We start from the raw sequence: 16,169 nt of genomic DNA on the forward strand, positions 1-16,169 counted from the left end.
TAATTTATATTATATTAGGGAGAGATAAATGGAAAAGTTACTGAATTTTCCAGGTCACACACACCTTTCTGCAGCTCTTTACACTGTGGCATTGGCAGAGATGTTGAAGGTTTTTTCCTACTTGTCTTTTTGTCTCTGTAATGTGGGAAATGTTTAAAAAGGAGATAGAAGTAATTTTAAAAATTTATCATTAAAATAGGTGGTGGTGCTCCTTATAACTTGTCATTTATAGTGGTGTTTGCTTTATTATGATATCATCAATGAAATAATGGAGCTGCTGTGATCTAAATTGCCTAGCAACATAGAATTATCTACGTTTACTACATTCATATGCACAGGATACATCAACTTTTCTTAGCAATCAATGTATCTTCACTCTACAATAAATCTGTTTACAAGGACTTGCTTAAAGTTGCCCTTAAGCAGACATCAAAAATCTGTAAGTCTATCCTTTGTTTCATTCGTTCATGGGATGTGAGCATTGCTGACAAGACCAGCATTTATTGCCCATCCTCAGTTGCCCTTGATAAGGTGATGGTGAGCTGCCTACTTGAACCTCTGCAGTCCATGTAGTGTCGGTACAGCCGCAGTTTTCTTAGGGAGTTCCAAGATTTTGACCCAGAGACAGTGAAGGAATGATCTGTTTCCAAGTCAGGATGTTGTATGACTATGAGGAAAACTTGCAAGTGGTGGTGTTCCCTTCATCTGCTGCCTTTGTTCAACTAAGTAATAGAGGTCACGGGTTTGGAAGGTGCAATTGAAGGAGGATTGGCAAGTTGCTGCAGTGCAACTTGTAAATGGTACACACTGCTGCCACTGTATGTCTGGTGGAGGGAGTGAATGTTTAAGGTGGTGGATGGATCCAGTGGGCTGCTTTGTTTTGTGTGGTGTTGCAAGCTGCACTCATCCAGGCAAGTGGAGAGTAGTCCAACACACTCCTGACTTGTGTCTTGTAGATGGTTGACAGGTTTTGAGGAGTCAGGAGGTGAGTTACTCGACACAAAATTCCCTGTCTCTGACCTGTTCTTGTAGCCATAGTATTTATATGGCTGGTCTAGTTCAGTTTCTGGTCAATGATAACTCCCAGAATGTTGATAGCTGGTGGTTCAGCAATGGTAATGCCATTGAATATCAAGGACAGATGGTTAGATTCTCTCTTGTTGGAGACGGTCATTGCCTGGCACCTGTGTGGCGTGAATGTTACTTGCATATAGTGACTCTGCTTCAGCTTTTATATATATATACTTAATGCAGTAAAAATATCACTTGAAGCTCTCATGACTCAGTGCATTGCCCAGTGTGGTACTGAACATTACAGGCCAAGAAACTCTCATGTGCTAAGTTAGCTGATCTCACCTGGGACTGAAAAGTTAGAATAATTAAACTTGGCTCTTATGTCCCTGTTTGAAAACCTTGCCACTACTCACTTGCGTGAACCAACGTTACATTTATATAGCAGCTTTCACATCCGTGGATGTCACAAAGAGCTTCATAGCCAATGAAATACATTTGAAATGTTGTTGTAATGTAGACAAGTGTGGCACCTAATTTGCACACCAAGTTCCCACAAAAGCAATGACATAGATCAGTTTTCAGATAATTTCCATGTTCTTTGAATTGTGCAATGGGATATTTTGTGTGATCTGAAAATCAGATGAAGTCTCTGTTTAGCATCTTGTCTAAAATACAGAACCTCCAACAGTGCATTCCCTCAGTATTACACTGAAGTGCCAGCTTACATTTTGCTGAGGTCTCTGGTGTGGGACTTGAATTAATTATCACCTGCCACAAGTGACTGTGCTACCAGTGAGCGAAGGCTGACACATGAAGAATGCAACTTGGACAAGGTATCCATTCTCCAAAACAAATCAGCGCCTTAATTGGTGAAGTTTTTAAAATCTCTGCGAAAGCTTAATGTAGTTAAATATAAATGACATGTTATCACATACTAGAAGCTAAAACAATGCTGAAATATTTCTTTCAAAGATATTTTGCACTTTAATGAGAATATTCAATATATTTGCATGCCATTATTGATGATGTTTAAAACATCGAGGTGGCACATTTGTAGAAAATTTATTGCAAGTTACATCCCAAGATCATAAGATAAATCTGGATAAAGGAGGTTATTTGGCCTAACTTAATTGATTCATGTAAAAAAAAAATCCCCAATCATCCCACCCTACTGTCTCTTAAATTACCTCAAGGGCTTTGCCTCCCCACCCTACCCTGATATACATTTGAACATTAATTATTCTTTGCATATATAAAATTCCTTAACCTCTAAATTTGTTTTTGTTCAGTTTGCTCACTTGTTATTTTATTTGTTATTGTTATTTTACTTTGAAGTCATTCTTCAAATTTACTTCAAACCATTTGCGCCGTTGTCTTGTTCTAAACCTGAAGCGTCAAGGTTATCTCACCTTTCCTCCTTCAGTTCTGTAACACTTGGGGCTTGAGGCTCTTTTCAACAGTACAACAGAGTGAGATTGCATTGGAAACAACCACTGGACACTCCCATGTGTTGCCTGACAAGAGTACTGTACAGCTTTAGCATGTTTTATTCTGATTTCAGTGCTACTAAATATCAGTCAACAGGCATAGGGCATTCTCCAAAGGCAGGGGTAACGGCCAGAAGTTGTGGTTCACTTTGGAACCAATGACATAGATAGGAAAAGGAAGAGATCCTAGAGGCAGAGTTTCATGAGCTAGATAAAAGATTAAAGGACAAAATCTAAAAGATGGTAATTGTTTTTAGTCCTACGTGTTAATAAGTACAGAAATGGGAGGATAGCGCAGACGACTGTGTACTTGCAGATGTGATGCAGGAGGGAGGACTTCAGATTCTGGTGCGTTGATACCAGTTCTGAGAGAAACAATTTGTACCTGAACAACATTCTGCCCGTGGAGGAGGGTTTAAACTGATCTGGCATGGTATTGGAATGTGTGTGTGTTAATGCAAGGACTGTTACAGATAAGGTTGACAAGCTTACTGGTGCACATTACTATGTGGGTTTATATGCTGGCTGTAATGGAGACCTGGCTGTGGGTTTATATGCTGGCTGTAATGGAGACCTGGCTTAAACATGGTTGGGAATGAAAACCAAGCATTCTTAGCTACAGTTTATTCAGGAGGAATAGGGAAGGAAGAAAGATGGGCGGGTGGGGTTGGTCGGATGCATAGTGACAGAGATTAATGAAGGATATTACAGTTCTACAGTGGGACAATATACTAGAGGGTTCAGAGACTAAACTTATTTGGTTAAAGTTAAACTGAAAAGCTTTTCCATTGCAGGGATGTTTAGTACAAACCCTAGATAGTGGGAAGGAGATGAATGAGCAAATCTAGGAAATTTTCACAGAAATGTAAAAAAAGGAGGTAATAGGGAATTTCAATTACTCAGATATTGACAGGGTTGGGGGGGTGGTGGGGGACAGTAAAGGGCAAGCTAGGGGTGAAGAATAGTTAAAATGCATACTGGAGAACTTCCTGTATATTTCTAGTCAAACGAAGAAAGGAGCAATGCTGGATCTAGTTCTGGGGAAGGAAGTAGGGCAGGTGGTGTGTACTGTAGTGGGAGTACACCCAAGTAATAATGATCATAGTATAATTAAGTTTACAGTAGTTTTGGAAAGGGACCAAGAAAAATCAGCAGTTAAAATGTCTAACTGGATGCGAGCCAGTTTTAGTGAACTGGAAACAAAGATTATCCAGGAAAACAGTAACCCAGTCGTGGCATGCCTCAAGGTGGCGATAGTTTGGGTAGAAATCAAGTTATTCCCTTAAGGAAAATATATGTAATCCAAACCCGGAACTTCCCAAATTACAAAGGAAATTGAGGTTAAAATAAAACAGAAAAAGTAGGGTCATGACAAATGACTGATACCAAACACAGTCAAAAAATAGGAAAAATATAGTGCAGTGAAAAATTAAGAACAGATACAAGAAGGACATAGGGAGAGCCCTTGCATTTATATTGCACCTTGCACAACCACAGGCTTTACAGCCAATAATATACTTTTGAAGTGTAGTCACTGTTCTAATGTAGGAAAAGCAACAGCCAATTTGCACATAGCAAACTGCTGTGAATAGCAGTGCAATTATGACCAGATAATGCTATTTTCTTGTGATTTTGAATGTTGATTGAGGGATAAATATTGGACAGGACACGTGGAATACCTCCCCGCTCCTCTTTGAAATAGCGCCATGGGAAATTTTGCATCCACCTGAGAAGGCAGGGCCTTGGTTTAATATTTCATCCAAAAAATGAAACCTCCAAGTGCAGCACTCAGTATTGCACCAAAGTATCAGCCTTGATATTTGTGCTCAAGTCCCGAAGTAGGACTTGAATCCACAACCTTCTGACTCAAAGGTGACAATGCTGCCAAACGATCCACAGTTGACACATAAAAGCTAACATAAAAAGGAACCTAAAAATCTTTACATATAAAAAGTAAAAGGATAGTTCAAGGAATGGTGGGTCAACTGGGAACAATCAAGATACCTTTTGGAGACGGGGCATGACTTGTACTGAATGAATACACTGAATTGTCTTAAAAGAAAATGGAGTTAATATTGAAGTGGAGGAGATTGGATAGTATAAAAATATTTAGAAAGGAGGCTCTGAATAGGCTGGCATCACTTAAAATTAACAACTCACCCAGTCACAATGAGATGCACCCTAGGTTCCTGAGGAAAGTTCAGATACAAATAGCAGACACTATGATAATCTTTTAATTCTTGAAAATGGGCATATTGCCACAGAACTGGAAGATTCCAAGTACTGTATCCCTGTTCATAAAAGGGAAGAGGGATAATCCTGGTAACTTCGGGTCAAGCAGTCTAATGTCAGGGCCAGGTAAATTACAGGAGACTACTGTCAAGGATAAAATTAATTCTCACTTGGAGAACCATGAGTTAATAATGGACAGACAGCATGGATTTGTTAGAGAAATCACAGTATTTCTAAGTATTATACAGAATTTACAGCTCAGAAACTGGCAATTTGGCCCAACAGGTCCATGCCTGTGTTTATGCTCCTTACGAGCCGCCACCTACCTTTCTAACCCCATCAACATATCCTTCTATTTCTTTCTCACTCGTGTTTATCTAACTTCCTCTTAAATTCATCTATACTAACTGCTCTGAGAAAAGAAGTTTCTCCTGAATTCCCTAATCATTTTATTAGTGACTGTCTTATATTTATCGCCCCCACAAATGGAAACACCCTCAAGTCTATCCTATCAAACCCTTTTGGAATCTTGAAGATCTCTATCAGGTAATCCCTCGATTTTCTCTTTTCTAGGGAAAAGAACCCCATCCTGTTCAATTTTTCCTGATGGGTATAAGCTCTCAGTTCTGTTATCAGTCCAGTAAATATTTTTTGCACTTTTTTTCCGGTGTTTTATATTCTTACCCTGGAGATGAGCACTGTGTACAGTACTCCAAATGCGACCTAGCCAAGATTCTATTCAAGTTTAACGTAATTTTTCTGCTTTTCAGAAAATGCTGGAAATACTCAGCAGATCTGGCAGTATCTATGGAGAGAGAAAAGCAGAGCTAACATTCAGGTTGATGATCTTTCATCTGGACTATGCTAAGTATTTCCAGCATTTTCTGTTTTTTATTTTAGTTTTCCAGTGTCCATATTTTGTTTTAATTTTTTTCTGCTCTTCTGTTGTCTCTCTCTAGAAATGAACCCCAATGCTTTCCTTTCTTATGGCCTTATTAACCAGCATCACTGCTTTTAGTGATCTGTGTAAATGGAGCTCCAGATTCCTCTGCTCCTGTACTCCATTTAGACACTTATTTTCCAAGGAACATGTACCCCCTTTAAACTTCCTACCAAAATGTACCACCTCACACTTGTTTTTATTTAAATTAATTTTCCAATTACACACTCGTTTATTTTGCAGGTTTATTAATGTCTTCCTGTATTTTGCCAAGTTTCTCCTTTGCATTACCTATACCCCTTTAGTGTCATTTGCAGATTTTGAAATTGTACATCTGCATTGTGTCTGGACTGCACATTGTGGGAGTTTACGGGTGGCACAACTGTCTTGAGCTAACACATCTGCAAGAGCTGTGTTCATCTCAAATCTCTCCAACTCAGAGTCAGACTCTGACACAAGGGAGCGGAGGAATTTCTGGTCAGCTTTAATCTGACTAAAGTCACACCTCAGGGAAAACACAGGTTCAGGAAAGGTATGACTGTCAGGAAACCGGGTAACAGTTTTAGGAAAGTTTGAGAAGAAGGTTCTGCAGGCACTAGTTCTGTCCAACAGGTGCAATGTGCTTGCTACCTGTGAGAGCAGGGAGAAAGTTTGCAGGGAGGTAGGCCCCAATGCAGATCAAGGCACCATTGCTTAGAAGGCTGTCCCAATGGGGAGAGCAGTATAGAAATGTGGTAGAAAGAGGGGACTGTGTATAATTAGGGAAATGGATAGCCTTGTCTGCAGCCAAGAACAAGAATTCCAAAGGGTATGTTGTCTACCGGTGCCAGGGTGAGGGTGGCTAGAGAAGAACTAGAAAAGGGTGGGAGTAACTCAATTTGTCATCATCCCTGTTGGAACAAACAGTGTAGATAGGAATGGGGAGGTGGTCCTGCTGAAAGAGATCAGGAATTAGTTCTAAATTTAAAAATCAAGATCTCAAGGGTAATCTCTGGATCATTGCCTGAGCTACATGCAAATTAGCGTAAGAGCAGACAGATCAGGACAATTAACACTTGGCTAAAGGGCTAGAGTGGGAAAATGGGGTTCCTTTTCATGGCACACTGGCATCAGTTCTGGGACAGGGAAAAGCTGTGCCAATCGGATGGGGTTCACCTGAACAAGGTTATGCAACCCATGCCCTGGTGGAAAGGAAGTGGTGAAGGCTTTAAGCTAGTAAGGGGGTGAGAAGGGATCTACAAGAAACAGCCTAAATGTAAACACAACAGGCAGTTGAGCACAGGAAAGAATAGCATAAGGGAGGACCTTGATGGCAAGAGAATAAATATATTTATAGAATGGAAGTCTAAAAATGGTTAAACATAAACTGAGGGGAAATCTATTAAAGTTGAGTTAAAATGCCTGTGCAGCAATGCATACGTAGCTTGTATTAAAACAGGAGAACTGGAAGCAATCATGCCAGACATAGTATTACTGAGACCTGGCTACAGGAAAACCAGGACTGGGAATTAAACATTACAGGGTATAACATATTTAGGAAAGATAGAGAAGGAAAACAGGAAAGTGGAATCACTACTTATTTAGGATAACAATGGCAATAGAAGCGAATTGGAGGAAGAAATATGCAGACAAATTAGGGAATTGAGTAAAAAAAAAAGGGGAATTTCAACTACCCTGATATTAATTGGACGGAAGAAGCAGGTAAAGGGAAAAAGGGAATGGAGTCCCTGCAATGCGTACAGGTCTCCTTTCTGACCCAATATCGAAAAAGCCAACAAGGGATGATTTACTATTGGGTCTGGGAATGGGAAATAAACCAAAGCAAATAAGAGAGGCAAAGATAGGGGAACATCCAGGCAATAGTGACTGTAATATAACATTCTTTAAGATAATGGTAGTGAAAGACATTAGCATGACGAAAACCAAGTTAATAAATTGGAGAAAAGCTGAAGTTGAAGGGCTGAGAATAGAACTTAGGCAAATAAAAGGGGCAACTATATTGGCAAACAGTGATATTGAACAACTATTGGGAGCATTTAAAATATTTCAACAGAGTGCAAGGACAAAATATTCCTCTAAAAGGAAACAGCAAACTAAACACTAGTGGGATTCCATGGACAAATAAAGACAGAAGGGAACAATTGAGGGTTAGGAAAAAGGCTTGCATTAATTACATAGATCACAGAAGAGTGCAAAATCAGAGAATATGAAGAGGTTAGGAGGGGCCGTCAATTAGGAAGACAAATAGAAACCATAGAATTAAATTATCAAAGAACGTAACAGAAAAGAGTAAAATATTTTACAGGCACTTCAATAAAAAAGGAAAACTGTGATGGGAATAGGACCACTAAGGGATAGACAGGATAATATCACAGGTAACAATAAAGAAATTACTGAAATATTAAATAATTGTTTTGCAGTCGGGGAGCAAGTGGCAGAATGGATTGCTGGCTGGCTTTAAGACAGCAAGCAGAAGAGTGGGAATAAAGGGTAGATCTTCAGAGTGGCAGAAGATGGGAAGTGGTGTTCCACAAGAATCCATGTTGGTATCACTGCTGTTCACAATTTACAGTAACTATTTGGACTTTGAAATCAAAAATATAACTTGTGGATGACATCAAATTGGGGGGAGGGGTGAATAGTCAATTTTGAGGAGGACTGCGATATGTAACAAGAGAACATAAACTTGTTGAATGGGCAAGCGATTGGCAATTGAAGCTCAGCTCAGATAAATGTGAGGTAGCACATTTTGGTAGGAAGAAAGGAATCAGAATACAAATGCACCAATCACTACAAATTTCGTTGCAGGTTAGCAGGCCATTTTTACAAAAAGGCAAACCAAACATTAGGCTTTATTTTTAGAAGAATAGAATTAAAAGTGGGGAAGTTATGCTAAACCTATATTGAACATTGGTTTGACCATACTTAAGACTACTGTGTGCAGTTCTGGTTCACATGTTACAAAGAAGATATAGAGGTACTGGAGAGGTTTCAGAGAAGATTTACAAGAATGATACCAGAAATGCGTGGGTATACAGATCAGGAAAGGATTGACAGGCTGGGTCTTTTTTCTCCGAAAAGAAAGGCTGAGGGCGACCTAATAGAGGTCTTTAACATTATGAAAGGTTTTGATAGAATGAACACAAAAATTATGTTTGTTATCATGGGGAAGAGCATACTAGAATCCACCAATATAAGATAGTCACCAGGAAATACAATATGCAATTCAAAAGAAACTTCGTCCAAATGCCGCTAAGAATGCCTGGCCTGCTGCAACTGGGAGTAGTTGAAATGGATCGTACAGATGCATTTCAGGGGAAATTAGACATATGAGGGATAAGTGAATAGATGGTAATGATGGTACGTTTAGATGGCAGAAGATAAAGGGAGGACTGAGTGGAGCATAAACACCAGCATGGACTAGATAGGCCAAATGGCCTGTTTCTGTGCTGTATATCCTAAGAAATCCTATGTAATTCCTGAGCCCAAATAGCTTTATGTAAATGGTGAGCAACAATGGTCCCGAGATGCTTAGCAAAAAATGCCAAAGAATGCTAATCATTGATCTTGTGTTTGATTCAGTAGTTGGGATGTTAAAGAAGAGTTGTCGTCTTTTCTACTGGTTAAAGTTCTTCTGGGAAAACAAACTGGATGATTGGGACATTATGACTAATATAGTTAAAAGGAAGGAAATTTGAGTGGCGACCCATTTAGGTTAACTGTTAATTAATTCTGTCTGCCTAACCTGATTGAGTTATTTGATGAAGTAACAGAGAGGATTGGTGAAGGTAATGTAGTAGATATTGTATGTATGCACTTTGAAAAAGCATTTGATAGGGTACTGCATAACAGATTTATTCAAAAAGAGAAGCACATGATATTAAAGATACAATGGCAATGTGTGTGAAATTGGCTGAGGGATAGGAGGCAGAGCTTAGTAAATGTGGTGCCTCTTCCAGTTTAAATAGCACACAGACTCTTAAGGCTCAGCACCATCATTTTTCTAAAAAATATTTGTGATGTTTTAAAATCCTGGGTCAACTTGCTGCAAAATCTAGATTCTGTTGCCACAGAAATTGGTTGGGCTTATCTCAGAATTTTGCCTCAACATGCCAGAGTCAAATGCTAGGTATAGTTAATTGTTACAATTTCTGACCATGCAAGGAACATGCGTCGTTACATTTACTAAATGTATTGATGGAGCAGTAGCCAATTTACAGGTCCTCCACTTGATAGCATTTTAATTCTGGAGGCAACTACAAGTACAGTTCAGGTCTGATGCCAAGAAGTGACCCTTGACCAACATGTTTTGCTTCAATTTCAGACCCACTATGACTCATTAGGGAAAAAGAGAATATGGCCATGGGTCAACAACATCCTTCCATGATTAGAATCCAAGAAATTCAGAAGGAAATCCATGAATCTAGGCGACTTGTAGTTTCGTTCAGCGGTACACAGTCTGACAGAGAATACAAGCGTCTGGAGAGCACTTTGACCAAGTTGCTGTTTGACTTAGATGCAGTAGATACTGACGGCAAGTCTGATATCCAGCATGGCCGCAAAAGTGCAGTGAAGGATGTGGAGGGACTTCTCAAAGAGCTAGAGCAAATTGCAACTCACCCATCTCGACTGAAGGTGGAAAAGGTCTTCAGTGACGCACAACAGTTGGTTACCAATGAGTTAGCTTCAGCTGGGGGTTTGATAACTGAGGAATTTGCTGATCGCATCCAAGAAATCATATTTCAACTGACGCAGGTAAAAACAGGAGGAAAACTTAGTTTGAGGAAAGCGAGGTATCGAGCTTTGACCAGGATTTGTGCAGTGCAGGACATCATTGAAAACTGTATTGGTCGGCAAGCGTTATCTTTGCCTCTGTCCACAGATACGCATCCTTCTGTTCCCAAGATCGACTCTGTTTTGTGTGAGGTTAGCAAAGCAAGATGGGATGTGATTGGCCTGCTCATGAACCTAAATGCTTTGGAGAACTGTGCACATCTGTCCCGTGTCCTCACAGGGTTGTTGATGCAATTGGATGCTGCAGATGTGACTGGACACTCAGAAGTGAGAAACTACCGGAAACGTGTAGTGCATGAAATCAATTGTTTACTAGAGCACTTGGAGATAGAATCGGAAGGCGAGGCTGCAGGGAGTTATGATTTAGCACAAAATCAATCCATCAAACAGATAGAAGAAATACGCCAGAAGACGACACAATTGAAACAACAGCTGCTGCAATTAGAAAATGTTTCTGATCTCCATTTCAAATCAAAGGCAGAGCTGCAAAGTCTTCTCACCGAATTAGATAAAATAGACATTGGTAAAAATCCATGTATTCGTGAAGCTAGGAGAAGATCCGTAGTTGATGTGCAGGCTGTGATAGCTTATGTTGACCTGAAGGAGACACTTGGAAAAAGAGAGAACATGGAAGAACAGCTTAAAGATGAGCATCCTTCACAGAAAGCTGTATGGCAGGTCCTGAGCCATTTGTCAGAATTTCAGAAGCAGGTACTGTCATTTGATGGAGACAGAACAGACAAGAATTACGTGAGACTGGAAGAAATGCTCACAAAGCAACTCCTTGCACTTGATGCAGTGGAAACCCAAGGGAATGATGGTGCGAAGGTTGCCAGAAAACAAGCAGTGAAATTTGCCCAGAATATTCTGAATTATTTAGACATGAAAACAGATGAATGGGAATACTGAACAGTAGTTCAGTGCATGAAGTGTATAGTTTTTGTGCTTTTGTGACTCATGCTTTGCACTATTTGTAATAATTTAGAAGAATTGTTCAGGCTACTAGTATATTTAACAATTTCAGGAAGGCTAAAGTCCATATCATAAGGTTATGTAACTGATTTAACTAGATTTTTCAAATTTTCAAAGAAAATTAAACAGTAAGTGTTCTTTAAATATGGATAGTAATGAATGCTTGACAGTATATTTGATATTTCATTACAGCGTCATTTAAGATTTCAGACACAATGTATGCTTTGGGAACACCATAAAAGGAAGGCAGTGAAATATAATGGCTAAAAGTATTGATGAATTTAGACCCTTGGCTGTTTCTATATTATGCTGGAGTAAGGGGTTCGATCATTTACTGGGTCGTCTGCCTTCTGCCTCTCTGCTTCCTTTCGCTTAGACTCCGCCTCTATTTCCTGCGACTTCGACCCTGGGGAACCCCCTCTTCCTGGTTTACCCTTTTTCGGAAACCGATATTCCATGATCCAGTCTTCCCACAATTAAAACATGCTTTGGCCTTGTTAGCCCCTTCCTGCTTCCATTCATTTCTGCCCCCTGGGCCTCACTTCATTGCATGTGCTTTACCCTTCTGCTTGAGCTCTTCTACCACCACCACCCCCCCCCAAGTCAGCTTGAAATGCTAGGATCAGTTTCCTCAGTACCCCTGCCTCTGTATTCGTCAGGTCCTCAGGGTCAAACCATGACTCTGCCATCGTTTTAATCCATGGCAGGCAGTGGGATGCAAGGGTCCTCAGCCAATGGTTTCTATCAACCCCCACTGGTTGTAACCAATCCTAGTTGCCTCCTGTAGCCTTCAGATACACAGTCCATGACCTGTCTGCAAACCCATCCAATGCCACTCCCACTGGCTGCTGGGCCTGTTTGACCTGCAAGAACGTGCTGCCCTGACCATGTCCCAGTGCAATCAAAATCTCATCCTTCAACCCATTCACATTTCCACCCCCTACCTTAGTAGCTGCTGATAAACTCTGATATAACTCATCGTCCAGGGAGAACAAGATCAGCTTTTTAATCTAGTGCTCATCACAGCTGTTAATTCCCCCTTTCTGTTCTATATTTGCAAAGTGGGCAGAGGCTTCCCCTCCAGTTTTTAACTTTGGCATGTTGGCTAGCATCTCCTGCAACTGGAGGGTTGTATATGGGACTAAATAGTCACTTTGCAATGGTGGTGGACCATCGCCTACTGGAGGTGGGCCAAACTTCTGCTATCGTAGAGGGAACATTGATCTTTGTGGACCAGGTGCTTCGGGAGCTGGCTGACTCCTGCTATTCTGAATCCCTTCATCAGACTCTTTCCCCACTTCATCCGTGCCTATACCACATTCTCCTTGTGCCATGAGGTTGGCCAAACCTCTGGCCCCTGATAATGCTAGGGTCAGCTTCCAGATCTTTTCCCTACAGGGCCCGCGGTCAGCCTCTCCATGTGTCTGACTGTGCTACCTTTTAAGCTGTCTTACTATCTTTCAGCTGCCCCTCAGCCTTACCAGCTCTCTCCAGTTGCCTGGCACTTTGTTCTCGTTGAGCCTGGCATTCCCTTTTACTTTCCATAATCTGGCATTGCAAATATTCCACTGTGCTCCTTGAAGCCTCCTCGTGCACTCTCCTCTCCTGCCTTTTGCTTCTTAATTCTGCCGCTAGCTGACCCACCACGGCCTCCCTATCGTTTGCCCTGTTCACCCACTCCTCCTTTTCCTCCTGCACTTGCTTAAGTTTCACTGCTAGAATTTGGTTTTGTCTCTGCATACAGAGCAGCCAAACTGCATTTTCTTTTGATTTCTTGTGTGAACTACTACCGCCCACTCGGCTACCTTCTCCCCTGAGCAGGCAGCATTCCTCAACTCCTGCATCCACGATGCAGAAAAGTTCAATTTACCTCCTACACACTCGGATGTCCTCTACTCCATTGAAGATTTCTTGCTCTTAGCCCCGTCCATAATTTGTTCTTAACCTTAAAGTCCTGCCACGGTCACCAGATATGTAAGGGATTCAATCAGTGCTCGTTTACCCTTACTGTTGGTTCTTGATTTAGGATCTTATAAAGGACAAACTCACAGGGACACAGGTTTAGACTCAACTACAAACTTACTTATTGACAGAACACTTCCACTGCCCCTAAAACAAGAGCTCTAAACTAAGTGTAGTGATGCTACACAAAGCTCTAAACCACAAATTAATTCATAAAACTCCACTGAAAAGTAGAACTACAGGCAACCCCACGTTTCTGCCTGAAAACTTGGTCAGTCTAACTCAAATCCCCTTTCAGGATTTAGTTACTACCCTTAAAACTATCCTTAATTCTCAGCCCCAAGATCTGTGGATCTGGCTGAAACTTACAACTCCCCGCACGGTTGGTTGTTTCGATGTCAGCTGTAGGTCCGTGAGTCAGGTTGACCGTTCCTGATCCTTCTTGGTGACTGCAGTGCCAGACCCCTTTTTATTACAAATCTTGTTTACAGTTTCAAGTACTTTTCCTGGAGCACATTCTGCTTGGATGGTTGGTGCTTAGCATCCCTTAATCTCTTTAGTCTGGTTCCTGCCTTGGTTCAGACAACCCATTCATCACAATGTTGTTTCCACGATCGAAACGATGGACCCCATCCCAGTGTGATGTCTCTGGATCTCAAGTTAGTGTGCATGTGATAAGATCCATTTCTCCTTCGCTGTTGTCAATGTTTATTTGTGTGATGTCTTTTGTCTAGGGCCACTTGCTGTGACATTCTCCCAGTTTCTTTAATTGGATTGTTTGATGGCACCTGCTTTGTCTCTTTGAGATAATAATGTCCCAGTATCTTTACAGAGTATCGATTTGGATGCGGTGTTGACATATTTGAAGATTAACCCCTTGCAGTACAGCCTGCCTCTGTGTTGAGATTTAGCCTGTTTTGTTTTGCAATGTTTATGTCCATGAAGCATGGCCTTTGGGGTTTTTACATTTAATAAAGTCCAGTTGGAGGGGATTCCGATCCAACACTGGTTTTCAACCCTTTTATATTTTCTTAGGGTTCATTCATGTCCAGGACATTACCTGAGACAACTGGGTTTATAGCTGCAAATATTTCATAGGTAATAGATGGAGTGTTGGAACTGAACAATATATGATTGATATTATTTTCTTTTTTGTAGAATGTGCATTTTATTTCTATTTGATTTGAATTGAAATTAGCCTCCTGTGTTCCCTCTAAACTGTGCGGGTGTGTAGCTGTGGTAGCCATCCAGAATGTACTGTGCATGCAACAAACATGCTGCGCACAAGCAACATTCCCTTTAAGTTGCACGTTTGCATGGCTGCGCAGTAACAGCAATGCAACAAATAAGTTGCACATAGTAGAGAAATTCCAGGGAACATTCCTTAGCTAACAGTTGAATTTAAGTATCTTAGTTCACATGTAGAATGCCAGCATGTTTCCCATTGGTTTTGTTGCTTTCTCCTAAGACTACAGCTATATTGAATAAATAACATTCAAAAATGATAATTTTAAAGATAAAGACTTGACTCTCAGACTTCGCTCTGATTTTGGGTGCATTAGGTGCCTGCTTTTGCATAATATTTTGTCAAACATTTGCACACTGCACTTGCGAAATTTCCATGATTTTTGAGAGTCTGACAATAGGTGTATGCAAGCACATATGGCTACAGCGATTCCGTATGGGCAACTTTCCTTAATCAAAGTGCAGTATGAGTGATACCAACTAACACTCAATAAAAGTAAAGGAGAGTTTAACATATTTGAATCATAATGTGTCAATTTTTATAAAATTATATAGAGATTGATGAGCTATTTTAAACAAGGATAGGGTTGGGGAAAGAGTGACACAATTATCTCGCACTGCTTCAAACATTTAGCAAGGGAACTTCAAAAAATGTCGGTTTATTCTGACTATAACTTAATGGCAACTCCAACATTTTACAGCACAGCAGTAATGAAAATGTGTTTACATCATGCAATAATAAATAATTATTATACATCTTTCGGGACATTGGTGGATAAGGTCAAGGTTGAGTAGATCAGTCATACAGTATAATTAATCAAATCAAAGAAGCACATTAAATATGGACATTAAAATAATTAAATACAAAATAATGTAACACTCTACATCATGGCTGTCCCTACCCCACAAAAGTACTGGCTGGTTCAATTTGTTGTATCAAATAATTTAAGTATCAATGTGTCCCCAGTTGAATTTCTACCGAAATTGATGATACACTTAATTTAAGTAGCTTTTAACTATTTGTATGGATACCACTGAATATTGACTTAATCAAAAGTTGTTTTGAATATGGATCATCAACTTTGAGAATTATGGTTAAAAACATCGCTAATATTTGCAATGGATGAGGGCATTGCAGCAATTTGAACAAAATAATTTGCATTTATAATCAGCATTTAGACTGAGTTAATATTGTCTTTTCTTCTATGTCAGAAACAAAAAAGCCAAGTAGTTTTTAAAAGTAAGGATTTGTATTAAGACTCTTAAATTTTTGTTTTTGATTTTAGTGAGAGTTGATATTCCCTCATAAAACATACATTAAATATACTGTATCTCTGATGTGTGTAATTAAACTGAATATACCTGCAGCTCAAATCAAAGGATTCAATTGCAATAGCTTGGCATTCATGCCACCGCCCACCACCTCCACTTGCATATATTGTAAAAAATAAAAACAGTTCCTCTTTTTTTTCTAGAGAGGAACACATCAGAAATGATAAATTGCTTAAGGTTTGCTCTTGCAG

The 16,169-nt window shown here is 40.0% G+C and overlaps 1 protein-coding gene across 1 annotated transcript; it reads left to right on the forward strand.

Annotated features, from left to right (window-relative positions):
- Positions 1-5,508: 5,508 nt before the first annotated feature.
- bag5 (BCL2 associated athanogene 5) lies at positions 5,509-14,922 on the forward strand. Its single transcript, XM_041215254.1, has 2 exons — positions 5,509-5,571; positions 9,998-14,922. Exon 2 carries the CDS (start codon positions 10,030-10,032, stop codon positions 11,374-11,376), a length of 1,347 nt encoding a protein of 448 aa, XP_041071188.1. The 5' UTR covers positions 5,509-5,571; positions 9,998-10,029; the 3' UTR covers positions 11,377-14,922.
- Positions 14,923-16,169: the final 1,247 nt, after the last annotated feature.

This window comes from Carcharodon carcharias, chromosome 20 (genome assembly GCF_017639515.1).
Source record: "Carcharodon carcharias isolate sCarCar2 chromosome 20, sCarCar2.pri, whole genome shotgun sequence".
Classification (NCBI taxonomy): Eukaryota; Metazoa; Chordata; class Chondrichthyes; order Lamniformes; family Lamnidae; genus Carcharodon; species Carcharodon carcharias.